Here is a 27,886-nt window from a genome sequence, read left to right on the forward strand (position 1 = left end):
TTTTATTTCAAGAATATAGACTATATTCTGCCAGCTTTGATTGGGTGGGCCAGCCATCAATCTGGCCACTGAACATACATACATTGTGATATTGCATACAATTCTGGACCTTTAAATAAAAAACAAATTTAAAAAAAACACCAAATCCATTTCACATAATTACACAGTCTGTGTTAAATAAATGAACACACAGACCTAGTCAGAGCTCATCCAGGCAGTACTACTGGCACAGTACTACTCAACTGGCAGTACTACAATATATAACAAGAAAGTATTTCTTTCAGTTGGGTGGGTTTGTGATGTCTCTTTTGTTGCTCACAGGATTTTTAATCTGACACAGAGACACTGAGGAGTCATAAGACAACAACCTAAATCCAGCATAGAGTGACTCAGTGAATGTGGAGGTGAATGTGTGTAAGTGTGTAAGTGTGTGCGTGTCAGAAATACCATAAAAAGACAGAGTGCCGGCTGACGTGTCCACATAAACTCCTACTCTCTTACAGGAGCCTGAAGGGACACATGTGTCAGTAAACATATTATTGTGACAGACAATGAATGCGTCATTAGAGCAGAACAGACTCCAGGAGTTTTTATTTAATCCAAATTCACAATCATCACTGTCTTCTTTCCTGCTGATTCCTTTGTATGTCACTGATATATCAGCATCTCTACTCCATTCAGCCTCCCAGTAACAGCGTCCAGAAAGACTCTCTGTACACAGAACCTGAAGATGATAATCAAATCTCTCTGGATGATCAGGATACGGCTGTTTCTATCTCACGTGTGTCACCTTTCTGTTCTCCTCGGACAGAATGAGAAAGGGGTTTGCTGTATTTGGATCCAGTGTGAGATCACAGGCATCTGAACACACAACGAGAAAATCAACAATCACTAAATGTGTGTCCTGGCAAGCCCTATGTTGTGGGGACAAAATGTCAACAGTGAAAGGAACTTCAAGATAGTAAATGTGTACAATTGTATATAGCCCCATTCCTGTATTTTGCCTGGGGCCCCCAAATCACTAAATCTGTCCGTGTGTGTGTGTATGCGAGAGAGATAAAACGTACATTTGTGTAGTCCTGCTGTAATCCTGAACTCTCCTCCATGATCCACACTATAAAACACACACAGCGTCACATTCCCATTCTGCACATCTGATATAGTCAATACACAGAGACAAACACAAACACAGCAGTGTGACTCTTCCTGCTCAGCATACTTGAGTTTGTCGAGTGGCTTGACTCCCGATTCTCCTGGGTGATTGTAGCTCAAATCCAGCTCTCTCAGACATGAGTTCAGGTTTGAACTTATAGCTGAAGAAAGGTAACGACAGCCTTTTTCTGTCACCATACAGCCAGACAACCTACACACACACAGTAACAGTTCATATGATGTTAGTTTGGTAAACACACATCACTGTCACACAGTGCAGTTCACTCAGTTGAACTCAGGTTTTCTCAAACTCAAGTCCTTTACTGAATTCAGTCAAGTAGTTTAAAAACAATATAAACTGTGCCTAAAGTCAGTTAAGTTATTTGGAAAAGCATGGATATTACCTTCTAACTAATAATTGAGAAAAACAACTATTCATTAGACAGTCACTCTTTGTGCTTGCTGGATAACAGTAGAGATATCTAGTAGAGCGGTCGAATGTGTGTGTGTGTGTGTGTGTGTATATATATTTGTGTATATTATATATATATATATATATATATATATATATATATATATATATATATATATATATATATATATATTTGTGTGTGTATATATGTATATATATATATATATATATATATATATATAGTGGTGGGCATAGATAATTTTTTTTAATCTAGATTAATCTAGATTAAAATGGCTCATTTGAATTTTGCATTCAGAATTCGAAAACATTCAGAATATGTGTGCTACCCAAATAATGACTAAAAGTATTCCGCCATTTTGTCCGAAAAGTAGTCAGGAGTTAGAAGATTAACCTCGTGGAGTTAAACTTGAAACATTGTGTATATTGACATCTTTCCGTGTTTGAAACAACATTGATTCTCATGTTCATTCATGTTTGAGATGATCGGTTTACGAGCCTCTTGAGCTAAGGCGCTACAGCAATCTTTCACGACCATGGTCACAACACATTAAAGAGCAACAAAACTATTTCTATTGTTTGAATTTCTTAAAAAAAACTACACCGTTTTAAAGCTGGGACTTTGTTTATTATCATAAGTAACCTGCTCTGTCTTGTCTGTCGACGTGTTGTCAGTATCCTCTTTATCACTGTGTGTGGCGTGACAGTGCCATGGCTTGTCGGACAAAGCAACAGTAACTAAGGGGGGCGGGTCTTTGCGAAGGGTCAATTCGGCTAGGTATACATCCGCACTAAAATATCAAGGTGAAAGTCATCATAGCTTGCGTAGTATAGACCCAGCTCCCAACCCAACTTTGAGAATAGATTAAAGGTGATATTTTTTTTAATCGCCCGATAAGAGTCTCACATTAACGCAGCACATTAACGCCGATAACAGCACACCTCTAATTTTATATATATATATATATATATATATATATATATATATATATATATATATATATATATATATATATATATATATATATATATGGGTGTTTACGAGACCAGACACTGGAAGGAGGTGAGGTGTGTGTTTATAAAGCCAGCTTGATGAGTATCCTGAAGAGGGGCAGGTGTGCATGATTAGTGCTCTGGAAAGGTGATGGTGGGTGTGTGTTTCAAACGGGATATATCGCCCTCCGATAGGGCACTTCGGAGTGAAAAAAAATCACGGCCGCCATATTGAAGGGTTGTTCCAAACCGAAGTGCTCAAAACTGGCCACTTCAAAGGGCCCTTCGGAATGAAGGACTTCGAAGGGTACAACTGATGGACACTTCGGGCCCCCATGATCCTTTGCACAGGGAAGTTCTTTGACGTCACAGAATGGGTACAGGAGGTTAGGAGTTCGATTTTACCTTTAAATGTATGTATAGTATTTTTCTATACTACTACTATAATGTTTCAAATACAATACACACAATATACACAATATACAATATGGTGCGATAAATCAAAAATAAATAAATAAACTAACGTTAAACAAAGGGCACCGCTTGCACAATCTACTCTTCCTTGATTGTCTTGTTAAGATGATGCAGAAAGTGCGTTCCTAAAAAAGAGGGGGTTTTTTACCCCTATACTCTTCATCCCTTCAAAACTCTCACTCCAGAGGGTAAACCCTTAGGAGGGATTAGGGCATAGGGATGCCCTCTGAATGGAACGCAGGGGGTGAAGTGTGTACAGGTGAAAGCCAGGGAGGATGATGGGATATGTAATGAGGATATGGTGGATCTGTGACAGCATGCAGCTGCTATTGGCGCATAAAAGCATGTCGTCGGAAATGACAGACCAGACACTACCCACACTCCAAGAAAGTGAGCTTCCCAGTGTGGTATTTTTGATTCCACAAAAAATTACTCGTTAATCACCAGTCTGCAGGACAGTGATTGCAAAAGGGGGCAAAACCACTACCCTTCTCACCCATCTCTGCTATCTTGAAGATTTGGCCACTATTGCAATTATTTTGCTAATCCTGAAATGGGAAATGTTATATTAACCCAGTGGTTCTCACACTTTTTTGGTCGTGCTCCCCTTTAAACCTGTGAAAAAATCTGCTGAACACCCTGTTTCACAGAGATAGGATGTTGTAAAGGGGAGCAGAATTTCAACAGCCTTCTGACCTATCAGTGGGAACTCCCTCTCCACACCAAGCCAGAATTCACAAAGTCTCATGCTTGAGTCAGACATCATCTCAATGAACTTCTCTTCTTCGGAGGAACTCAGATCATCAGATGCTGGAGCAGTGAATAGATCTCTCACCCAGTCGAACTGCACAGTGTTGTATTTCTGAAAATAACCTCTCAGAGCAGAGATGTGTTTAAAAAAAATGGAATCACAGTGCTTTCTGTGATCTTGTTAGTTTTGGAAAAAGTTGTTAGAATTTCAAAAGGCTCTGTATTTCCTTGCTTGAGTTTCCTGCCCCACATCTCCAGTTTTCAGATGAATGAGCTGACTTGGTCTGTCAGAAGTGGTTGGTATTTGTCTTTACCCTGCAGCTGGAAGTTTAGATGATTCAGCTTGTCACTGAGATATGCCAGCTTCATTAGAAAATGTTCATTACCAAACTTGCTGGCAAGCTTGTTCATGCCTTCTTTCTGCAGAAAAATTAGAATTTGCTCCCTGAGCTCAAACACTCTGGACAGCACTTTGCCATGGTAGAGCCATCTCGCTTCACTGTGAAACAGCAAGGCTGTGTTATTGGCACCTATCTCCTCACAGAGTGCAGAAAAAAGTTGTGATTTCAATGGTCTGGTTTTGATGTAGTTGACCGCGATAACAATTTCAGAAAAAAACATAATTTAAGGTAGGGCTTAACTGGCGTGATGCAAGTGCTTCACAATGTATACTGCAGTGCATCCACTGCGCTTTTGGTGCTCCATCCTTGAAAATTTCCATGCAGTCTTCCCATTTAATCCCAGCCTCTATCATGTACGAATCAAGAATCTTAAAACGTTTATCAGATGTTGCTGTTTTGGGGATGTATTTGAAAAATAGTAAATCATCATTTAGTGGCTTAAAATCCACACATCGCACATATGCCATTAACAAGCTGTCCTTGATGAGCCAGTTGAGCGTTCACTGTTGCTCTTGTCTGTTGGCTGTTTACAGTTTTATTTCTTCTTTTCTTTTTCTGCTGATGGCCTGCGCCCCCCACTTTAAGAACCACTGCATTAACTGTAGGGCTGTAAATTTTTTGTTTTGGTACTTCATGATTAGATTCAAATCCATTCTTGAGGACACGATTCGATTAAAAATTAAGTTTGAACAAAATTTCAATTTGATATGTGCAATTCGATTTTAGTTGTTGTAGCATATGCACACTTATCAGGACCGTCAATAAAATCTGGAATCTTCAGAATGCTTCTCGCATGCTGGACTGTGTTCTAATCTGACTTTGGCTCTGGCCAGTCCAGAAAAAACAGACATTCTGGCACCTTTGTTACCCTCCGAGGTAAAACAGAGGGCCCAATTTTCTAGCTCTTGGGAGATCAAAGAGCCCCTCATGTGGACAAAGTGCCAGATCACATTCCAACACACACCACACACACCACGCACACACAGACACACAAACATGCATTGAAGACTGTATTTGTAAAATATAACTATGCCAAAATGTACCCGTCATGTATGTCAAGGGCATGCATGTTTCCTAGTGTTGAGACTTAGTTTAAATAACTATAGTTGAGTTAGTTTTAGTTTTAATGATAAACTTGTCTGTAAACCAAAACTTCTTTTATATGCCTTTTTTCATCTGTCAAGTTTGGATTCGTTTTAAAGCGATTTCTACGCCTCATTCACCTATGTATATCACATGGCGGTTAAATGCATTGTTCTATTTGTTTAATGATACTGTGAAGAAAGCACTCCATCTCGAAATCTGATCTGATACTCATAAATTATGCAAATTCAGCCAGGAGACAAGACAAAGAAACTTTGCCCACCAAATAAGGCTACGCATCTATTGGCCGTTCCAACTCAGGAGGTGTGTTAGCTTGGTTTTCCATAAAAGCAATAACACGCAGCTTTTCCTTTGTCTCCCCATCGTCTCTCGATTGCCACTGAACTGCCTCAGGCGACAACGCTGCCACGACGCGTTCAGCTTCCCCCGGGATGACCATTTCCTTGGACTCTCTCTCTCTTCATTTTTCTTTGTCATCTTACGCGTCAGTTAAACTCGTTTGAAAACCCCGCCGGAGAAACCCTCTCGGAAAGGACCAACCAAGCCAAGCGCACTGAAACTCTGCTGCACCCCGACTTGAACCATATGCCAGTATTAATTTCTCTGAAATTTGTTTAAACTGATTTCTGTGCTGGCTCTTCAAAGGGTTAACTGCTGTAATTTGCCATTCTTTGACCATCTCTCTTTTCCTGTCTTTACTTCCATCCTTGTTCATATGTGTATATTCTTGTATATATATTTAGACGCATAATCTCTGTACTAGTAGTTTTCATATATTAAACACATTATTCATGCTCGATTGTTCTTTTGCTCCTTCAACAAAAACCAGGTCACTGTAACGTTTCGATCCTATATCCTTGCTTTACGTTTGGATGCTAGAATAGGAAGTCTTTCTCATGGCCAGAGAAAAATCTTCCTTTCAATAATTCTGTGAGGAGCTAAAGGTTTGCTGGGCAAACCAACGGTTTCTCTAAATAATTATTAAACCAACTAATCATGTATGTAATTGATTATAATTCATTGTAATTAATTCACAATATATGTTTAATTCCCCCATGGGTCGATATATGCATAATAATAAATCCTAAAGCTTTATTATATTCATATATCTAACTCATAAATTAATTAATAACTGTACGAAATCACTACATTGTTTTGTGTTACTTTTTCTATTTGACTGTGGTAGACAGTTTAATTGTTCTTGAAGAAAAAAATACCACTGTGAACCTTGAAATGTATATAGATTTTTTTCCCAATTTTAGTCAACCAAAATAATATAAAACAAATGCCATTCAAGCTGACTGCAATCGTTACACACATGACTGGCAGTCTTCTGTAACAAAGCAAGGCAGGCAATTTTATTTTATTTTTGATATTAGAAATAGGAACAAAAAGGAAATGACAAACAATAGGAAAAATACAATAGAAAAAAATATACATATTAAATAAACTTTAAGTTTTTCAGGTGCAGTAGCTTAGGTTTATTTAACATGTAGTAAGATATACTACAGAAATTGAATAATTATATGTAAAAAATATTTTATTTTATTTATTGGCCGGCTCCAAGCATCACAGACATGTGTTGTGCTGATTACGTGAACAGCGCCTGCCAATACTGAGCTGGTGTTCTGACAAAGAACCTGGAATCGCTGAACATGCATAGTCATGAGAATAACACAGAAGAGAAGATTAAAAAGGTATGTTTATAATTATTTCATAAATAAAGTTATGTTTGATTTGGTTTTGCGCTCAAGAAGTATTCCCATTGCTTCATAAAATTAAGGTTGAACCACTGCAGTCATGTTGACTATTTTAACAATGGACCTTGAAATTGGTGGTTAAATTGATGTCTATGGAGGAGTCAGATACCTCTCGGACTGACATTAGAAGCACTCAAAAAGTCAAGAATGGGTTTAAAGTGACATGTTTTGTTTGATTATAGTAAATATTTATCAGTGTTTTTAAATACCTTAATATGTTCAGTTGACAGTGTGAACTCTTCAATGCAGCAGAAAGCCACTCTACTCCTGAATCCTTCAGGTCATTGTTACTCAGATCCAGCTCTCTCAGACAGGAGTTTGATGATTTTAGAGCTGAAGACATGCTTTCACAGCACTGAGCAGTGAGATTACAGATGACCAATCTAAACAGAAAAATAAAGTAGTTTTTGTAATTTCATTATTCCTTATTCATTTGTAATTTCATTTCTTCATTAAATGAAAGATGTAAAAGAGAAAATCTCCACTTTCTAAAAGAAAAAGGTATTTTCTTTGGCTGTCTGACACTGAATCAAGGATTATAAATGCTTGACTTGCACAGTGTGTGACCAACATCCCAGTATTCGGCACATTCATCAAAAGGAAAGAGTGTTTTTTCATGAACAAAATGATCCATCATCAAGTAGTGCACTTTACGAAGTAAAGCTTTTCTCTATGCATCTTGTTTCGTATCTGTGAATGCAGCTCTATAAAGTGACCATGTTTTCAAAAAATACATATGACTTGTGTTTTTGATGTTAGATCAGAGTCATAACATTGAATTTATTTACTATTAGTGACCACTGTTGTTACAAATGTTTTTTGATATGTTGAGGATATGTTGTACAGCTTTACTGCCCTTGACATCACAAAATTAGATATGACATTTTGCCCTATAATTCTACAGTATTTGTAGAGATTGACAGTAAACCTAGAACTTTCTAATGATAAAACGTATCTTTATTAACTAATAAAGATAAGATATATCATTAGAATATTAATATTTTAGATAGTATCTAAGATAAATATATAGCTCCTTTGCCTGCTAACGTGATCACGTCCAGAGCCGTTAAATATGGTCAACGGCTCTGATCACATCGAGCTAGGTGGGTGTGGTTTCATTAACCATGGCACCTCAGTTCCAACCATGTCCAGCCTCTGTGCCCATTTTTAGTTATCCGAGAGTGACGTGTGTTGACACTCTGCTAAGATTGCAGTGGCCTCATTTTCACTTAAAAAAATGCTCTTCAGAAATCTACGGGTGACGTCACGGACACTACATCCATATTTTTTTACAGTCTATGATTTCTACAAAAATGAACTGGTGTTGCTGTTTAGGGATTTAGACATTCCTCCTTGTTAAAAAATGGAACTGATTGTGCTGGGAAAACTCCAACTCCATGTGCATTTAGTTATTGTGCAAATTGTAGACAGTTGTACTTATTCTTTTGCACACATGTGCTAAAACACATGCAATTTGCTTAAATTAATAAGAAATCTAAATCTGAAACTAATTGTTCAGAGACCTGAACTAATTGTTTTGAGAAATAAGTCTCATTCAAGAACTGAGACAAAGCGATTGAAAACAGAGATAATAAAAACAGAGAAATGTCATTAATATCCATAAATTAAGTAAATTAGCCAATTTTATTTAAAATGAAGGATTACAGAAATGTTTACACCCTATATTTAATTCAACAAATGTATAATATTGTAGTACTTAGTATGTCCTCCATAATTTTAAGTATACTGCTCTGACACTTCTTGGCACTGAGTGTACAAGTTCATGACAGATTGTCACATCTGTCATGTTTAACTCCTGGATGACAACTTCCTTAAAATGCCCTGATCTTTAATGGGGACTGTTGTTCAACTCTCTACAGCAGGGATGTCCAAACTATGGCCCACAGGGATTTTTGAAAATTATACGAATCTGGCCCGTCATAGGGAAAAATAGATGAAATACACCAAATAACCATCGGCTGTTGCTATAACATACAGACAATGCAGCACGCATGACGTAATAGGGCTAAAAAAACCCAACAAATTATTGTTGATCACGCTCTGGTGAGTCATGGCGCAACAAAGAAAACGGAAAATCGAAAGTGAATGCAGGAGGTTTCAGACACGTTGGGGAAATTAATATTTCTTCACTGAGGTCAGCGGGAAATGTAGGTGCGTTCACGCGGCCTTGAAATTCCTGTAGTTACGAGATTCTAGCTTGTAAAAAGCGTTCACATCCTCGTAGAGCTCGTAATTACAGCTTGTAAGCTGGGAGTTTTCTGAGAGCTCCCACATGTACCACGTGGCCGCTGTACCACCTGACCGCTGTAGATTCATTTAGGTGTTCATAGTGGTGTCATGGAAATGCATAATTCCCAGTCCAGGGACCAAAAGGACGTGAATAGCTCAGAATATAACGTCACGTCTTGCACATCTCAAGATTCCGGTAAATACGAGGTGACATGAACGCAGCATGTGTCTGCTTAATTTGCCAGGAGTTCGTCGGGGTGATGAAGGAATATAATGTTAAAAGACATTATGAAACAAAACATCAGTCCTTCAAATCGTACACTGGTGCCGAGCGTGATCAAAAGGTGAAACAACTGGCAGCTGCCTTGTCAGCTCAACAACAACAATTTTTTTGTGCTAATAAAGCACAGGAAAATTCTACATTAGCTAGTTATGAGGTAGCTCACCTAATAGCACGGCACGGAAAACCTTCACAGGTGGTGAATTTGTAAAGGAGTGTCTGATGAAAGTTGCCACTATAATTTGCCCAGAAGAGATGCAAGATTTTAAAAACAGAGAAACACAGTCGGACGGCGAATTGAAGACTTGTCGGCAAATCTAAAAGAACAAGTGACAGACAAAGTACCTACGCTTGATTTTTACTCAATTGCGTGCGATGACAGCACTGACTCAACAGACACTGCACAGCTGTTAATTTTTTTGCGAGGTGTGGATAGTAATTTTTGCATTTCAGAAGAGCTTCTGGATATGAAGAGCATTAAGAGTACAACAACGGGAAAATATATTTTTGAAGCCGTATCATATGCGATTGATAACATGAATCTCCCTTGGGCCAAGCTCTGTGGCATTACAACGGATGGAGCGCCATCCATGATCGGCGAGTGGAAATGAATGGCTTCCATGGTATGCAACAAAGTTTGCGAAAGTGAAGGTGAGGCTGTAAAAATACACTGTATCATACACCAGGAAGTACTCTGAGCCAAAGCCATCCAGATGGACGATGTGATGACCACTGTGGTGAAAACTATAAACTTGATTCGTTCAAGAGCGCTCAACCACAGAGAATTCTGAGCATTTTTGTCCAATATTGATGCAGAATACAGTGACGTACTATATCACTCCAATGTGCGGTGGCTGAGTCGTGGCTCTGTTCTATAGCGGTTCTATTCGCTGGCCTGAAATTGATCTGTTTTTGAAAGAAAAAAATCTGACACTTAACTCCCTGAGGTCTGAAAATGCGCCGGCGCATTTTGCAGTTTTTTTCACATTGCAGCAAAACAGACTTAAAATACTACGTCATTTCACGAGTTCACACTTACAAATAAGTCAGGTTAATTAATTGGTAAACGTATTTGGCGTGCTGTCCGGGGAGAGGGCTCCGAGCTCGGTAATCGGCCCGAACACCCCGAACACTCATGCCGATTGGGTAGATATGTTGATTACAGATTGTTGACAGCTGGTTGAGATGATGTAATGATTAAGATGATGTAATGATTGGGTATCTTATTTGACTTGTTCCTCCTGAACTACGTTTATAAAACATAATTTCTTGTCATAGAGACATAAGTAATATATCAATTGAAACTATAGAATGTCTTCTTTTATTTGTGTACACTCAGAGTAAAAACACAATGTTGTGCTTTTTGTAAAATAAAGAAAACTAACATGATGCGTGATCTCTCCTCTCCCTCTGAACGAAGTCCAATCTGATAGTTCTCAGAAAATGAACTGTAACTTATGAATACTAATGACAAAAAAATGACACTTATGTCTAAAGACACGTTTAAATGTCAGGTTTTAAATCGTGCAAGTCAAATCGAAAACAAACATTCTGTGTTTATGTAAACTGTATGAAAAAAGAGCCATGTCAGAAGTCTGTGATTCAGCTCATTACCCGCTAATGCGGCCACGCCCACGGAGCAAGTGCTATTCAGACGCAAATTCAGAGGCAATACATGCATTCATCATCTCAATCGTGTATTTATTGTCTTGAAAAGTGTTTATTTGGATGTTAAAGCAATGGTTAGCGATCTCTAGAAGACATGCAGTTAGTTCCTAGTTCCTTTTCTTCTTTATATGAATTTGTGGCCTAAAGGTGTATAGAGAGCGCCCTCCGGCAACAAGTATGAATTAAAAACACCATTCCTGAAATGATCTCTTCTTCTTTAGAATAATTTGTGGCCTAAAGGTGTACAGAGAGCGCCCTCTGGCTGCAAGTATGAATTGAAAAAACAGTATCCAGCACTCATAGTGATGACAATAAATATTACTTCTCAGTATAGAAAATTGACACAAATATATAAGAATCCATCAATATTTCTCCAAATGTGCATGCTTTTAAGCTAAAAGCCTATATGAAATGCCATAGAGGTAACATAATTGTTCAGACACGTTGCATCACAGAAATACATTATATTTTAAAGAATATAATAGAATACCATTATTTTAAATTGTAATAATATTTCACAGTATTGCTGTTTATGATGAGCTGAGACATTATTACAGAGGTTTTTTTTTTTTTTCAATATATTGTTTTATATGAAGGAGTAGGCAGCATAATTTTTACATAATTCTGAAGCAAACACTCTAGCCTACAACCTCCAATACCCAAAAGTCTTGTGAACACAGATTTAATATACTTTCTTTGGCCTTATTTCAGTGACTTAAGTTTTTTGTTTTTTCAATAACCATGCATAAACATTATTCCTTCAAAAATACAAACATGTACATACATGTTCCTCACATATTATGGTGGAACAAAAAGCCTAGTTTGTGCTGAATACAGTGTAATGACACTTTTGTCATTTATATGTTTATGAACAACTGAAAAAAGCACAAATGTCAGGGCATGTCAAAACTTCTCCAAGCCCCAAATCAGACTCCAGAGGGTTAATAAACTCAATGACCCTGACTGGCTGGCAGACCTTGCTTTTTTAGTTGATTTGACCAGTCACCTGAACGCACTGAATAAAAGCCTGCAGGGCAAGGACCAGCTGATATCGGAAATGTATGCGCACTTGAAATCCTTTGCTGTGAAGCTAAGGCCATGTCCACACTAATACGTTTTCGTTTGAAAACGTATATTTTTCTCTCTGTTTTGGCCTTCCGTCCACACTGAGATGGTGTTCTAAGTCAACGAAAACATAGCTGTTGGAAAACGCTCTCCAAAGCAGATACATTTGAAAACGCTGTCTTCGCGTCATAGTGTGGACTGTGAAAACGGAGGCTTTTGAATACGATGACGCATTTTTAGTCATGTGATGCAGTCATATGACCAATTCAGCCAAGACACATCTCCCAGTCTACATTCTCGCTTGCTTTGGCCACTTTATACTCCTGTGTTACTCGCAGCAACAACTCCACCACACTGTCGGTCCATTTAAAAAACTCAGGTCGAAGCTTTACTCATGCGCAGTAGGGGGATGTAAGCGTTTTCATATGTTTCAGTGTGGATGAGCAACTTTTGGAAAACGTTTGAAAATTATAGCGTTTTTAGACGAAAACTCAGTTTTCAAATATATCCAGATTAGTGTAGACGTAGCCTAAGACTTTTTGAGAGACAAATCAGTGAACGCAATGCTGTACTCTTTCCTAGTTTGTCCGAAATTATCTCAAGTTTTTCAGACTCCAACATCCCTGGAAAAATGGATAAATATTCGACAGTGCTGACATCACTCTGTTAACGTAGAAGAAGTGCAAGAGAATGTACAGCTGGAACTCATAGAACTGCAGTGCGATGATTCTCTTCGCAGCCACCACCAGCTTCTTCCCCTGCCTCAGTTTTACAAGAGTTTGGAACCATAAAGATTCCCCTTGATCAAACGTCATGCACAAAGGATGATGAGCCTGTTTGGCTCCACATACATATGTGAGCAAACATTTTCACTGATGACAATGAACAAGAGTCCACTGAGAGCCAGTCTGACTGACAGCCATCTCTGTGATCTGCTTCGTATCTCTACAACGCGACTTACTCCTGACTTGACATCAGTTCTGAAATCCAAGGCACAACATCACTGTTCACATTAATAAAGTTAATGGTGAGTAAAACAATTATTGAAAGCAATACATTGTAATGATTCCTTGGTTATAAATTTATATAATATCAAGGGGCATATATAAATATATACTTAGCATTTAGCATTTTTAGAAAATAGCATATTTAAAATATGAGTAAAAACAAATGAATGGCAATAATAAATTAGTTTGTCTAATAATAGTTTTTTATTATTATTACAGACATGCGGCCCGAGACAACAGAAATTTTTTGGCACCTGGCCCCTAGCAGAAAACGTTTGGACATCCCTGCTCTACAGAATCCCCCCCAGGTGCTCAAGACTGTTAAGATTAGATAAAAAAAAAAAAGGTTTTTCACCCTGGGAGAATGCATATATTTTTACATTCATGTTGAAGAGAATCCCCAACAACATAGGGAATGAGGAAAGGGTAACATCTTCTGTTTCAAGTTTGTGTATTAAATCACACAGTGGTGTGTAAATTCATGATAGCATTGATAAAGCACAACTCCCTCACACCTTCAGTACTCATACATCCCTGTATTAAAGCTTCACTACCACTGAACTGTGGGAACCAGGCACTTCTCACTGTACTCCTTCTCAAGCAACACCATAATATTTTAGATGCTGTTTGACCAAAATGATTGATTTAGTCTCATGAGACCAGAGTATTGATTCACAGAATCTATATTTTGTATATATGAGCCTTGGAAAGGCTAACTGACTTTATTAGGTAGTTCCAGTGTGGACAACAACCATGCATGTCACTTCTGCAGGCTGAATCTTACTCTGAGATAAACAGTTACTCTTTTCATAGCTTTTCTGGCTCTGAGACACTTGCTTGGTATTTGTCCTGCTCTTTGATTAGCAAAAAGGCCTGATTGTTTCAGGGGTCTTGTCACAAGTCCATTGTTTTTGAATTTTTGTATTGATTTGATAATCCTCTTGTACCACTGTCCTCTTTTGTGCTAAGAAATAAGTCTCCTGACAGTTTTCTCCCAAGTGGTTCCATTGTTGTCAGCATTAAGTCTGAGAATGATTCACTGGGCTATATAACACTTTTAATTGTCAAGAAATAACTTCTCTTCAAATGTTTTGGTTCAGCATACTTACCTGTTGATCAATATATATATAATCAATATAATATATATATAATACATATTTCTATTTAGTAACAACATTTTCGCACTTTGATAAGAAAATCTTATTTTCCTGAATAATAATTGTTTAAGCAAACTTGATGGAACATTATATCTCTAAGGAACCCTAACATGTCTTCTAAGTAAAGAGTAATTTCTGAATTTGTTAAGTTTCAGAGGAGGCATACTCATTTATGCTGTGTGTATGTGTGTGTATATATATATATATATTATATATATATATGGATCACTATTATTTTGTTTTTCATTTTTTATGTAAAAAATATTCGCAAACTTGCTTGCATGTCATCAACTATGTTATTCCGATTCTCAAATATGTGTAAGTGAGTGTGTTTTGGATGTCATCTTAGTTTGTGCTGCAGTTCACAGAGTCCTGTCAGTTGGATTTACTACATGTGAATTCATCAGTTTCTCCCGAAATATAAGCAAGTAAGTGGCTGGTGAACTGGAGGAATAATAAGAGTAAAGTTTATAGTTACTTAGGCCCATTATGTGTGTCTTATATGAATAAATGTCAGCAAATTATATTTGAAAGGATTGTTATTGCTGCTTCCACTAATGTCTGACATCAGTGTGTATTTTATAAACTCTAAATGTATTGTTTTAATGGAACATTATGTGGCTCAAAACACTGCATAGCTGTGATATATGACAAGAGCTGTGCCCATCTCACAGCCAAAGTGAGAAAGCACAGTTTGAATCTGCCAGTTATGTGATGTTGCTGAATGTTCTAAATCCCATATGTGGGACTGTACGTCCAGGGGCACAGAAATAAAAATCCCATATGTGGGACTGTACCGCTCAAAGGGTTAATAAAGTTTCTTGTTTTATGGAACAGCCTTCTGGTTTGTCTTGTCATGTCACCTAGCTTAATTTATTGACCATTAGTGGGTTTATTTTTTATTTTTTCACATCTCTCTATTAACTGCACTTGGGAATTATAAAATTAGGCTGGTAATCTCAAAATCTGAACTGAATTCTGATTACTACAGAACACCTACTGATAGAAAAATTTGAATGAGCGAATGTGAAAGTCAAACCTCAGTATGTTCAGATGACAGTGTGAATTCTTCAGTCCATCAGTGAGCAACTTTATTCCAGAATCCCGTAGGTCATTGTTACTCAGGTCCAGGACTTTCAGGGAGGAGTTTGACGATTGTAGAGTTAAAGAGAAACTTTCACAGCACTGACCAGTCAATCTACACCCTGCCATTCTGAACAAAACATTCAATGATCAGAAAAATGAAAACTCATCTTAACATCTTTCGATCTTTTTGATCTTACTGATATTTACATCTGGAAGTCTGTGCATTTTACAGTTTCTAACATCCACACGCTTTTAGAGTAGGATGATGATGATGATGAAAAATAAAAAGATAAAGAAGAAGAGCAAATAGAAAATGGAGTAAAAGAAGTGAAGAAAATAAAAAAGAAAGAAAATGAAAAGGAAGAAAATGATGAATGTGAAGAATATTCAGAAGAAGAAAATCAAGAAAAAAAAAGAGGAAATGGAGAAGAAAATCATTTTTAGGCTTCCATTTCTTTACAAAACATTGAGAAGACTTGGACAACAAAAATGATACAAATTTTCCATGACATTTAACCTTTAAATGCATGAATATTTTGCCAATCATTCTTAAATATTCGGGTCCTTAGCGACCCGGATCTATATCCATCACGGATGGATCTCTACCCTCCGCTACCACCGTTGCGATAATATAAAACCCCCCTGATATCAGAGTAACAAATACAGAAGAATAAAATAAAGCACATTTTGTTACCTTTTTAAAGCTTGGAAGGATTCAGTTTGAGCAGATGTTTTATGCCAATCTCACTGTCCTCGTTAGAGCTCATTTCCCAGTACATTCAACCAATGATAGTTTTGAGAATACGTGTATATGAGCCCATTTGCGATCTCAAACATATTCTCTAATTATTTTTAATATTTTCAAAATCAATATTTTGATCGCTGACAGTTTCACCAGATTCATCGTCAAGTGACAGTGACCCTCATATTTGATTGCATTCAGTACTTGCCCTGTGGTAAATTTGCTGAGCCATTTAATGTTTTGCTGATCATTTCTGAATGAAATGTCACTTCATTATTGTTTATCAAACATTGCCACCTTGTGGAATAAAGGTGAATTACACTTATTCTGTCAACAAAGATTCAATTATTGTTTTGCAGAAAAAAAATATACCAATACTGATACACACAAATACAAAAAAATAATGGGAAAACGTGCATTAATTATAATTTTATGATTTTTTTCTTGTTATATTGTTTATAATATCTAACTTTAAAAAATAACTGTAGAGGAGGGAAAAATTAAGTAGATTAATATGTGATTAATATTTTGTGAATATATATATATATATATATATATATATATATATATATATATATATATAATATGTGTGTGTGTGTGTGTGTGTGTGTGTGTGTATGTATATATTAGTGCTGTCAATGTTAACACGTTAATACGTGCATGCGTTTAATTCAAAATCCTTAACGTGTTAAAATAATTTTATGCATTTAACGCAAAACATTTTGGAGGCATGTCAAAATTGTCAAGCAAGTTAGATGATTTTAAATGTCCATGTTGATTATATCAGAGATGGCAGAGAGAATTATTCATTTCAGTGTCTGTTTTGCTTTAAAACACAAACTATTTCTCATATTGTGTTATTGTATCTGAAGAGCGCGAGCCCTCCCACATCGCGCTGTTCCTATCTGAACAGAACTTTGAAACATCCCACCGCTGTATGGCCAGATGATATGAAAACTATGTTTCTCGGCTGGATAAAGCAAACCAGCTTCTTGCTATGAAAGTTTTGATGGACGAGGATTGCAATCAAAGTAAAGATGATTGCGTTGACGTACAGGAGTTGTACATTAAGCACGAGTGAGTCTGTTATATTGATGCGCAAACAAATCATGTATGAGCACTCTCGATGCACTGATTGCACATTGTATTTATGCACAGACACATTTCAGTACATTCACATAGTTTTCATACAGGATAATGTTTGGATTTGTCCTGTGTATGTTGTGGTGTACTTCAGTGTATATGCAGGTCAAGGAGGTTTAGGGTTTTTTGGCATCTCCATGTAGTCCTGTTCAGTATCGCAACTTGACTTGTCTAAAATGTAAACAAGCTCTTTGCTGTTGCACATACTATACAGGTTGTCAAGAATGTGTGGGAACCCTGATTTTTTACTGATTGTTTTTTTTAAGGAACCACTGCTTCTCTTGCTTGTGTCATCAGTGAAAATGGCACTGATACATTCATACTGCACAGTAAATATGGCTTATTTTAAACATGTTAATAGTAGCAACATGACTAACTTTAACCTAAATAAATGTGCGCTATTATTAGGCACATATCCAAATGTTTGTGCAGAGTGTGGATAAACGACTAGAATAACAAGTTGACTAGAAATATCTTAAATCGAGGGCAGCCCTACAGGGTATTATCTGCTAATAATAGTTATGAAAGGTTTGAACAGTGAATAAGTAAACAAAGTCAATATAAATAGGTCAGAATAAGTATAAATATAAAAATGTAAATATAAAAAGTCAAACCTTAGTATATTCAACTGACAGTGTGAACTCTTCAGTCCAGCAGAGAGCAGATTTACTCCTGAATCCATCAGGTCATTGTTACTCAGGTCCAGCTCTGTCAGATGGGAGTTTGATGACTGAATAGCTGAAGACAAAATTTCACAATCTCGATCTAAGAGACCACAGCCATCAAATCTGCCAAAACACAATGGTTATCCAGATTATTTTCTGAAGTTTATTGCTTAAACAGATTGTACATTTCATAATGAAAGGAAGATATTTCATACCTTAGTTTGGCATTCAACTGTTAATGTGATGTAGAATAAAAATATCAGTGAATGAAATTACTTACAGGGCTTTTCTGCAGCATCTCACAGCTGGGACAAGATTTGTGTAGTATGCTGGTGATGTGAACTTCTTGGGGTTGAACTCATCAAACACCATATCTGACATCAGCATTCTGTAGACCAGCACAGAGCACATTGCAGATGAGAGTTCTCTTGCTGGATGTTCATCTGAACTGAGGTATTTCTGGATTTCATCATGTAATGAATGATCCTTGAGCTCAAGTAAGCAGAAAAATAGGTTGACTGAAGCTTCATCTTGGACAGACTCATTTTGTAATTGTTTAATGTGTGCACTTATTTTTATGATGCTTTTTGTGGTGTCTTTAGTGCGTTTGAACAGCCCTGTGAGCAGGTTCTGACTGGATTCCTGTGAAATGCCCATTAGAAACCGTAGGAAAAGGTCCAAATGTCCACTCTGACTCTGCATTGCTTTATCAATGGCCATCTTCATTAAGTCATGCAATTGGACTTTTTTGAAGATCTTTCTAAAAAAAAACAGAAGCTTATGCCTGGCCCTTTGTTGCGGATCTTCAAAAAAAAACTGAAGCTCCTGCATATCCTTTTTGAGGTAGCAGAAGAACACATACACAGCAGCAAGGAATTCTTGAATACTCCGATGCACAAAGCAGAAGACCTTCTTCTCATGAAGTCCATCTTGCTTTTTAAAAATCTCAACAATCATTCCTGTAAACTCAGAGCCGGCATTCACATCAATACCACATTCTTTCAGATCATCCTCTTTGAACAAAACATTTTTATTCTTCAGCTGTTCAAATGCTAACTTTGCTAACTTTAAAATAATTTCTCTATTTAATTCTAAGTGTTTTTCACATTCTCTTTCTTCTTTTTCATCATACTTTTGGTTCTTCATGTTCAGCTGTATTAGAAGGAAGTGAATGTACATTTCAGTGAGTGTTGCAATGATGTTCTCTGCATTGTTCTCATTCTCAAGTACTGTGGCTGTGATCCAACAGAACACTGGAATGTGGCACATGATGAAGAGACTACGAGATGTCTTGATGTACGAGATTATTCTGGAGGCCCGAGTCTTATCTGTGATTCTCTTTTTGAAGTAGTCCTCCTTCTGTCTGTCATTGAATCCTTTTACCTCTGTGAACAAACCTACATGTTTAGGAGGGATTTGATTAGCTGCTGCTGGTCGTGAAGTCACCCAGATGAGAGCTGATGGAAGCAGTTTCCCTTTCACCAGACTTGTAAACAGCACATCAACAGAGGATTTTTCCTCAACGCTCGACAGATTTTCACTTTTAAAATTCAGTGATAAGTTACTCTCATCAAGTCCATCAAATATAAATGCTAGATTATATTTCCTATATAACTTTGATTTCTCTAAGTCCTTCAGTTCAGGATAAAAGTTAAGCAGAAACTTGTGGAGATTGACCTCTTTATCTTTAATCATGTTAATCTCACCGAATGGAAGTAGGAACACACAGTCTATATCCTGATTGGCATTACCTTCTGCCCAGTCCAGAATGAACTTATGCACAGAGACAGTTTTCCCAATGCCAGAGATGCCCTTAGTCAGCACAATCTTTTTCTCATTGTTTTTCCTCAATTCAGTAAATATATCAATGCATTTTATTGGTCTGTCCTGTGATTTCCGGGTCTTGATATCATCAGTCTTCAGAATCTCATGTTCCTGTTTGACATCTTTAATATCTCCCACTGTGATAAACAGCTCTGTGTAAACATCATTCAGATGCATGTCATTTTCTTTCTTGCCTTCAAAAATATGTTCTGCTTCCTTCTTCATGTTGGCTTTGTGAGTTTTCAAAAATTTCTGCAGCATCAAATCTGTTATAAAAGATTGATGATAGAAAAAATATAGGAAAAGCAAAGCATAAATGTGTGATTTTTAAATGGAAACATAAAGCCAATAATAATTCAAACAAATTATATGATGTGCACTTGCATAGCCAAATTTATATTCATGAAACCTAATTCACATGCACAAAAACAATTCAAATATATATATATATAATATATGTGTGTGTGTGTGTGTGTGTGTGTGTGTATATATATATATATCAGGGGCGTTTCCTGGGGGAATTATCAGGGGGTTTAGTGGGTGGTAATTGAGAATGAATGGAGGAAAGTCACGTGAAAGGAGGCAATGCCTCAATTGCACTATGATTGGATATAATCAGTTATGATTGGACATGATTGGTTCGTGCGATAAATCCTGCCTCTTGTTTTCGTGCGGGTTCTCTTCGAATCGGCCTGAATGAAGAGTGGTGGCTTTAATTGGAAGACTAATTAAAAAGTAAGTAAACAACTGTCACTTTGATATCACCGCTTTGTGTCATGTCAAAATCAAACTCGAAATGGCCTGAAAACATGATGACTGCTGGGTTTTTAGTGAGCAATCAGTGTGGTGAAATCAAAGGTACATCTTTGTGTCTGTGACCCCTGTGTATAAGCTTGATGACTGCTGAAAATAAATTTACTATTAAAAAGAAAAGCTGAATATTAGTATAAAAATAATATATATTGTTTAAAATGTTACTGCCTTTAGTTATTATTTTGGAATACATGTAAAAATGAGTAAAAACACTAACTTGATTGAATTTATTCTTGGTTTTAATAAATAGAACATTACTTAGTGTAAAGATAACAAAATAGAATTGTATTTGGTCTTTATTTTTATGTAATGTTAAAATAAAATTGTGCAACAGGGACATAAATGAGGTTTGAGTTTTGAATGTTTAAAATTGTGTAGTGGTGCTGTCTGGATAAGTCAAGCCCTGGGTATACTTTTCTCATCAAAGCAGGCCAGGGCCGGCTAAACGAACCGCACCAGGGCACGGAGCACTCACACTTGTCAAACGAACCGGGCTTTCAGGGTCAAATGCGCTCGGGCACGGTTCAGAGTGCCTAGTGTGAGTACACCCTAAAAGCGCATGTGCGACCTGTGTTTACAAAGCATGCACGGTTACAAAAATCCGGTGGTGCACATACTCTTCTGATGGCAAAATTCGTGTTACACATATGTACGCTGACCCTCAAGTATGCGTAAAAAGTGATCAAAAAAAAAAAAAGCCATTGCACTTTAGAAGTGTTTCCTATATTTCTGCATAAATATGACCCAAAACATCATCATAAGTCCTAAAAGTGACAAAGAGAACCCAATCAAACAAATAAGACAAAATATATACAGTACAGTCCAAAAGTTTGGAACCACTAAGATTTTTAATGTTTTTAAAAGAAGTTTCGTCTGCTCACCAAGGCTACATTTATTTAATTAAAAATACAGTAAAAAACAGTAATATTGTGAAATATTATTACAATTTAAAATAACTGTGTACTATTTAAATATATTTGACAAAGTAATTTATTCCTGTGATGCAAAGCTGAATTTTCAGCATCGTTACTCCAGTCTTCAGTGTCACATGATCCTTCAGAAATCATTCTAATATGCTGATTTGCTGCTCAATAAACATTTATGATTATTTTCAATGTTGAAAACAGTTGTGTCCTTTTTTTTTCAGGATTCCTTGATGAATAGAAAGTTCAAAAGAACAGCATTTATCTGAAATACAAATCTTCTGTAGCATTATACACTACCGTTCAAAAGTTTGGGGTCAGTAAGAATTTTTATTTTTATTTTTTTGAAAAGAAATTAAAGAAATTAATACTTTTATTCAGCAAGGATGCATTAAATCAATCAAAAGTGGCAGTGAAGACATTTATAATGTTACAAAAGATTATATTTCAGATAAACGCTGTTCTTTTGAACTTTCTATTCATCAAATAATCCTGAAAAAAAATATTGTACACAAATATTTTGTACAATTGTACACATTAAATGTTTCTTGAGCAGCAGATCAGCATATTAGAATTATTTCTGTACAGAAAATAGTACAGAAAGTTTAAACTCTCTGATGTAGGTGGGTTTCCTCACATAAACTGCTTGCTTTTGGTCCTTCCACATCATTTAAATTGGATTAAGGATGAGGACTTTGACTTAGCCATTTCAAAACACTAACTTTGTTCATCTTTAAAGGATTAGTCCACTTTCAAATAAAAATTTCCTGATAATTTACTCACACCCATGTCATCCAAGATGTTCATGTCTTTCTTTCTTCAGTCGAAAAGAAATTAAGGTTTTTGATGAAAACATTCCAGGATTATTCTCATTATATTGGACTTCAATGGCGTCCAGGTCAAATGGTTGAAGGTCAAAATTACAGTTTCAGTGCAGCTTCAAAGGGCTTTAAACGATACCAGATGATCAGTGATTGGAGAGTGCATGGTAGGAAGTGGAGTAGATTCTGGAAGCAATCTGGAAAATGGAGGATGAAATGTTTGACACGGATGAAGGCGGGAATGGAAATAATCAATGGAGTGTTGTAGAAAAGCGAAAAAGAAACTGAAACCGATAGTGAAAATGGAACTCTTCTGACAAGAAGAAGGAAAGAAGAGTATAAGGTAGTGATGAAATTTGAAAACAGATCTGTTCAGTATCATTAATCCGCTGAAGTTACCTATAACAATGAAGGAAGTGATAGAACTGGTTGAAAGTGTTAAGAAGTTGATAGATGGTAGATATTGTAAGGATAGTAGACAACAAAAAAGGCTCTAGGAGTTTAGTTGATCATGGGACAAAATGTGATTTGTTCAGTTCAAGAAGAAAAGAAATGGGTTAAGAGAGTAATAAACGGGATCCCCACAGAGGTAACAGTTGAAAAGATTGAGAGGTCTTATGTCTTATGAGTATTATCTTTTTATTCTTTTAATTCCTTTTCCTGTTTTTATTTCATTTTTAATGTATTTTATATCTTTTATGTATCATCTTGTTATTCTGACTTTTAATGCATTATTGCTGTCTGGTTGAAAGAGCTGGGAGAATTAGGAAGAAATTGATTAGGCCTGTTTCTTAACTGATCACTGGCTCGTCCAGGATATTCCCAAGAAACACGGGACTGGGAGACTGAGAGGTCATCCTTCATCACAGGTAAGTTGTTTTTTAATAATTTCCTGTGGTGGTAGGATTGATTGAACTCATCCCATGTTATCCTTGGATGCAGCTCTAAGAGTTAGTCCAGGAAGATTTGTCTGGAAGGGTACTGTTTAAACGCACAGCTACCTGGCAAATATTTTGGTAATCCCTCCGGTGCAAGGAAGATCCGTGCAGATCCGCTCTGACGGATATCCGTTTAGATCCGCTCTGACGGAAAATAAAGTGTTGATGGGAATATTCCGGTTGATAAATTAATAAAACTGGCTAAATAATTATAATTAAAGAATTATAAAAATACCCCTTTGGTGTGGAGTAGTTTAGATCCAACTCTGATGGACGACAACAACAACAACAACAAACTCCCTGAGACTTCCTAGCTCTTCCATCCAGATAGCAAAATTCTCTGTTTTTACTGTTATTTCTATTCCTTATGTTCTATTTTTATTATTCTTTTTTTATGTAAAGCACTTTGAATTACCATTGTGTATGAAATGTGCTATACAAATAAAATTGCCTTGTCTTGCCTTGCCTTATGGGAGCTGCAGTGATTGACGTGAAAATACTAAAATGCAATAGGAATAATGAAAGGGGAGACAGCCTCTCTGTGATGATTCATTTTGATGAGGAAAAGCTGCCAATAAAGTCTTTTTGGGATTTATGGGCTTTTTGGTAAGGCTCTATGTACCCCCACCTCTAAGATGTTATAAATGCCAAAGGTCTGGGTCAGTACAGGCTGCATGCAGAGGCAAACAGAGGTGCGTGACATGTATTGGAGAACATGAGAATGGAAAATGTGGTCAAGAGGTTGATCCCAAGTGTTGTAATTGTGGAGGGGAATATGTGCGGGATATGGAGGGTGCAAGGAGAGGAAATGTGTGGCTCAAGTTCAAAATGTCAGAATACAGGAAGGATTGTCATACTCTGAGGCTCTAAAAAAAATAGGAGAGAATTTGGAATCAGGAGACAAAAGTAAAGAAATCATTCAACACAAGACGGAAATGTTGCATTTGTCACTTTTATGGCTGAAGTAGTGAACTGTTCAGCACAAACTGAAAGCAGGACAGAAAGAATCAGAATTATAATTAAAGCAGCGGAAAAGTATCTAGAGATCGAAGATATTTCGGTGGGTATGATTAATGAGAAATTAAAGATGCATATGTTATAGGGATGTTGAACATAGTGTAGCTGAGGAGGTGTTAGTGATAGTCTAGGAAGGGAGCCATAGTATTAAAATAATTCATTTTTATAATCCATGTGAAAAGATAAGTAAGGAAGTATTGGAAAATATATAATGGTAACACAAATCAGAAAGTAATATGGTGTGGTGGTTTTAATGCCCATAATACACTATGGGGGAGTATTACAACAGATTATAATGGGCTGATTGGGGTTAGATTGGGGACGGTTAGTATGTATTAACAATGGATGTGTGGCGAGGGGGGCGTGGTTCAGCGAAGTCTGCAGCGGGAGAGAGAGTCGGGAGACGCATGGTGAGTGGGTTAAACACAAATAACGAACACCTGTCTCTTGTTTTAGTAATTGCCGTCAAGACAGGATAAAACGCCAGGAGAACCAGGAGTGAGTGAGAGAGAGAAGGCCTGCTGACTGAGAGAAGCCTGAAGCCGTTTGGAACGTTTGCACCGGAGTGAAAGTTATTTTTGTGACATTGTTTCTGTTTTATGTGCTGATGCACAGACTTCTGTTGGTGATTGAATAATCTGAATAAAGCCTCAGTCAGCAGTCAAAGCTGACCCTGTCCTCTTCCTTCCCTAAGAACTTTGAACCTCGTTACAGGATGTTTTACAAGAATAGATGTAACCCATGGGTGTAAATCAGATTTAGATATTACTCTAGTGTCAGAAAATCTAGCTAGAAATTTTGAATGGAATGCAAATAAACAAAGTACAATGGGAAAAGGTCACTATCCTATATGGTGTAAAATTGGTGTGGACTTTATCCAAACCTTGGTGGAGAGAATTCCAAGATGGAAATTTAATGCAGCCAACTGGGTGTTACGTATAGAAGGGGACGGAGACACAGGTAAGGTGAAGAGCCTGGTGTGTCTGTGGCACTGGGAGCTTTTTAAAGAATTGTGCCATAACAATATGTGTGAAATGGTAATGATATTGAAGACATTGAAGAGTAAAGTAAGAAAATAAGTGTTAAGGATTGCGGCAGAGGAAGTAATTGGAAAATAGGTGTGGTAAAGTTCGTAGTTGTGGGAGGAAAGAGGACAGGGATCGGCTTTTAGCTGCTGACAGTCGCTTTATTCTTTCTCAAAGAGAAAATGTCACACAAAGAACACAACAAAACAAAAGCTCGGTGCAACGCACACTTCAATTCTCCACATCCGAAGACGGGCTTCACTCCAATAGTCCGGACGGCATACACGACTGTCAGCAGGCTCTCTCTCTCCTCCACTCCTGCTTCTCCTGGCGTTTTATCCTGTCTCCACGCCAATTACTGGAACGAGAAACAGGTGTTCGTAATTTGCATCTAACCCGTTCAATCACCGCGCCTCCCCTGACGCTCCCTCCTGTTGCAGAACCCGCTAAACCACGCCCCCCTCGCCACATGCCCCCACCGCCCGACTCAGGCCGGGGAGCCGTCCGGCCTGTAGCCCCCAACCCCCCCCCCCCCCCCATTTCTGGAGAGGAAGTCGGCCACAGCCATCTGAACACCCGGCCTGTGGATCACTTTGAATTTAAAAGGCTGTAAAGCAAGATACCAACGAGTGATCCGCGCGTTGGTGTCCTTCATGCGGTGGAGCCACTGCAGAGGGGCATGGTCCGAACAGAGGGTGAACTCCCGCCCCAGGAGATAATAGCGGAGAGTGAGGACGGCCCACCTGATGGCTAAACACTCTTTCTCCACGGTGCTGTACTTAGCCTCTCTCTTGGAGAGCTTGCGGCTAATGTACAGCACCGGCCGCTCCTCACCCTCTATCTCCTGGGACAGGACTGCACCCAGCCCCCTGTCCGACGCATCTGTCTGCAACAAAAAAGGGAGAGAGAAATCAGGGGAATGAAGTAACGGCCCGCCACATAAAGCAGCCTTCACCTGGGTAAAGGCCTGCTGGCACAGCTCCGTCCACTGGACCGTATCTGGTGCATCCTTTTTAGTCAGATCAGTCAACGGGCTGGTGAGGTCCGAATAATTAGGAACAAACCTTCTGTAATATCCCGCCAGCCCGAGGAACTGTCTTACCTCCTTTTTGGTCTTGGGACGCGGACAGGTTGCAACCGCTGCTGTCTTATCAATTTGGGGACGCACCTGTCCATATCCCAAGTGGAAGCCCAGATACCTTACTTCCACGCGCCCAATTGCGCACTTCTTCGGGTTGGCCGTGAGCCCAGCTCCTCTCAGCGATCTCAGTACAGCCCTCAAATGCTGCATATGCCGCTGCCAATCATTACTAAAAATAATAATGTCATCCAGATAGGCAGCCGCATACGCAGCATGGGGCCGTAACACTTTATCCATGAGTCGCTGAAAGGTAGCCGGTGCCCCGAACAGCCCGAACGGAAGGGTCACGAATTGGTGTAAACCAAACGGCGTCGTGAAAGCGGTCTTTTCTTTGGATAACGGAGACAAGGGGATCTGCCAATACCCTTTAGTTAAGTCCAGTGTCGAATAAAAGCGAGCTGTACCAAGCCGGTCAAGCAATTCGTCCACACGCGGCATTGGATACGCGTCGAACTTCGACACTGCATTCACCTTGCGATAATCCACGCAGAACCGCACTGAGCCGTCCGTTTTGGGAACCAAAACTATCGGGCTCGCCCAATTACTGCTGGATTCCTCTATTACCCCCATGTCAAGCATTGCCTCTAATTCTGCCTGAACCACTTTTTTCTTGTGTTCAGGTAACCTATACGGCCGGCTGCGAATCACCACGCCCGGCTCGGTCTCGATGTGGTGCTGAATGAGGTCCGTACGGCCCGGTACGGGAGAGAACACGTCGGCAAACTCAGCCTGTAATTTAGAAACATCAGTGAGCTGTGAGGGCGAAAGGTGATCTCCCCCTGGGGCCAGAGCGAGGGATTGTTTTTTTACATTCGCCTCTGGCCCAAGATCATCCTCTCCGCTAATCACCGTCGCCAGCATCACTGATTCCGCCTCACTCCACTTTTTCAGGAGGTTGAGGTGATAAATCTGACGTGCCCCTCTCCTATCGGACCGTATTACCTCATAATCGAGATCACCAATTCGTCGTGTGACCTCAAATGGTCCTTGCCACTTCGCCAGTAATTTTGAGCTTGACGTGGGAAGTAATACAAGCACTTTCTCTCCCGGTGCAAATTTACGTAGATTCGTTCCCCTGTCATACAACCGGCACTGTCTGTCCTGGGCTTGTAACAAATTCTCCATAGATAGCCGCCCCAAAGTGTGGAGTTTTGTTCTCAAGTCCAGCACATACTGAATTTCATTTTTTGATTGAGACGGTCCGTCCTCCCAAGATTCTCTTAGGACATCCAGGACCCCGCGGGGTGGCGCCCAAAG

At 38.3% G+C, this 27,886-nt stretch overlaps 1 protein-coding gene across 2 annotated transcripts; it reads right to left on the minus strand.

Moving 5' to 3' along the window:
- Nucleotides 1-27,886, minus strand: LOC137024938 (NACHT, LRR and PYD domains-containing protein 3-like). Of its 2 annotated transcripts, XM_067392896.1 has the most exons (9): nt 26,116-27,886; nt 18,408-20,217; nt 18,077-18,250; nt 15,531-15,704; nt 7,274-7,447; nt 1,220-1,363; nt 1,068-1,114; nt 791-861; nt 1-711 (listed from the first exon to the last, which is right to left on the minus strand). In XM_067392896.1, the coding sequence occupies exons 1-9, from the start codon at nt 27,752-27,754 to the stop codon at nt 649-651; spliced, it is 4,296 nt and encodes a 1,431-aa protein (XP_067248997.1). In that variant the 5' UTR covers nt 27,755-27,886; the 3' UTR covers nt 1-648. The 2 variants fall into 2 exon arrangements, with proteins under 2 accessions (XP_067248997.1, XP_067248999.1); XM_067392898.1 differs by lacking the exon at nt 1-711 and having other exon boundaries at nt 804-914.

Source organism: Chanodichthys erythropterus, chromosome 8 (assembly GCF_024489055.1).
Source record: "Chanodichthys erythropterus isolate Z2021 chromosome 8, ASM2448905v1, whole genome shotgun sequence".
In the NCBI taxonomy this organism is placed as follows: domain Eukaryota; kingdom Metazoa; phylum Chordata; class Actinopteri; order Cypriniformes; family Xenocyprididae; genus Chanodichthys; species Chanodichthys erythropterus.

Excerpts from the sequence above, each read along its gene's own strand:
- LOC137024938 (XM_067392896.1), bottom strand. The coding sequence starts at position 27,754 with ATGGAGAATTTGTTACAAGCCCAGGACAGACAGTGCCGGTTGTATGAC. Across the intron at positions 20,218-26,115 it reads CACCAACGCGCGGATCACTC|ATTTGATGCTGCAGAAATTT; the intron begins GTTGGTATCTTG and ends CTTTTATAACAG. Across the intron at positions 1,364-7,273 it reads TGTCAACTGAACATATTAAG|GTTGTCTGGCTGTATGGTGA; the intron begins GTATTTAAAAAC and ends GTGTGTGTGTAG.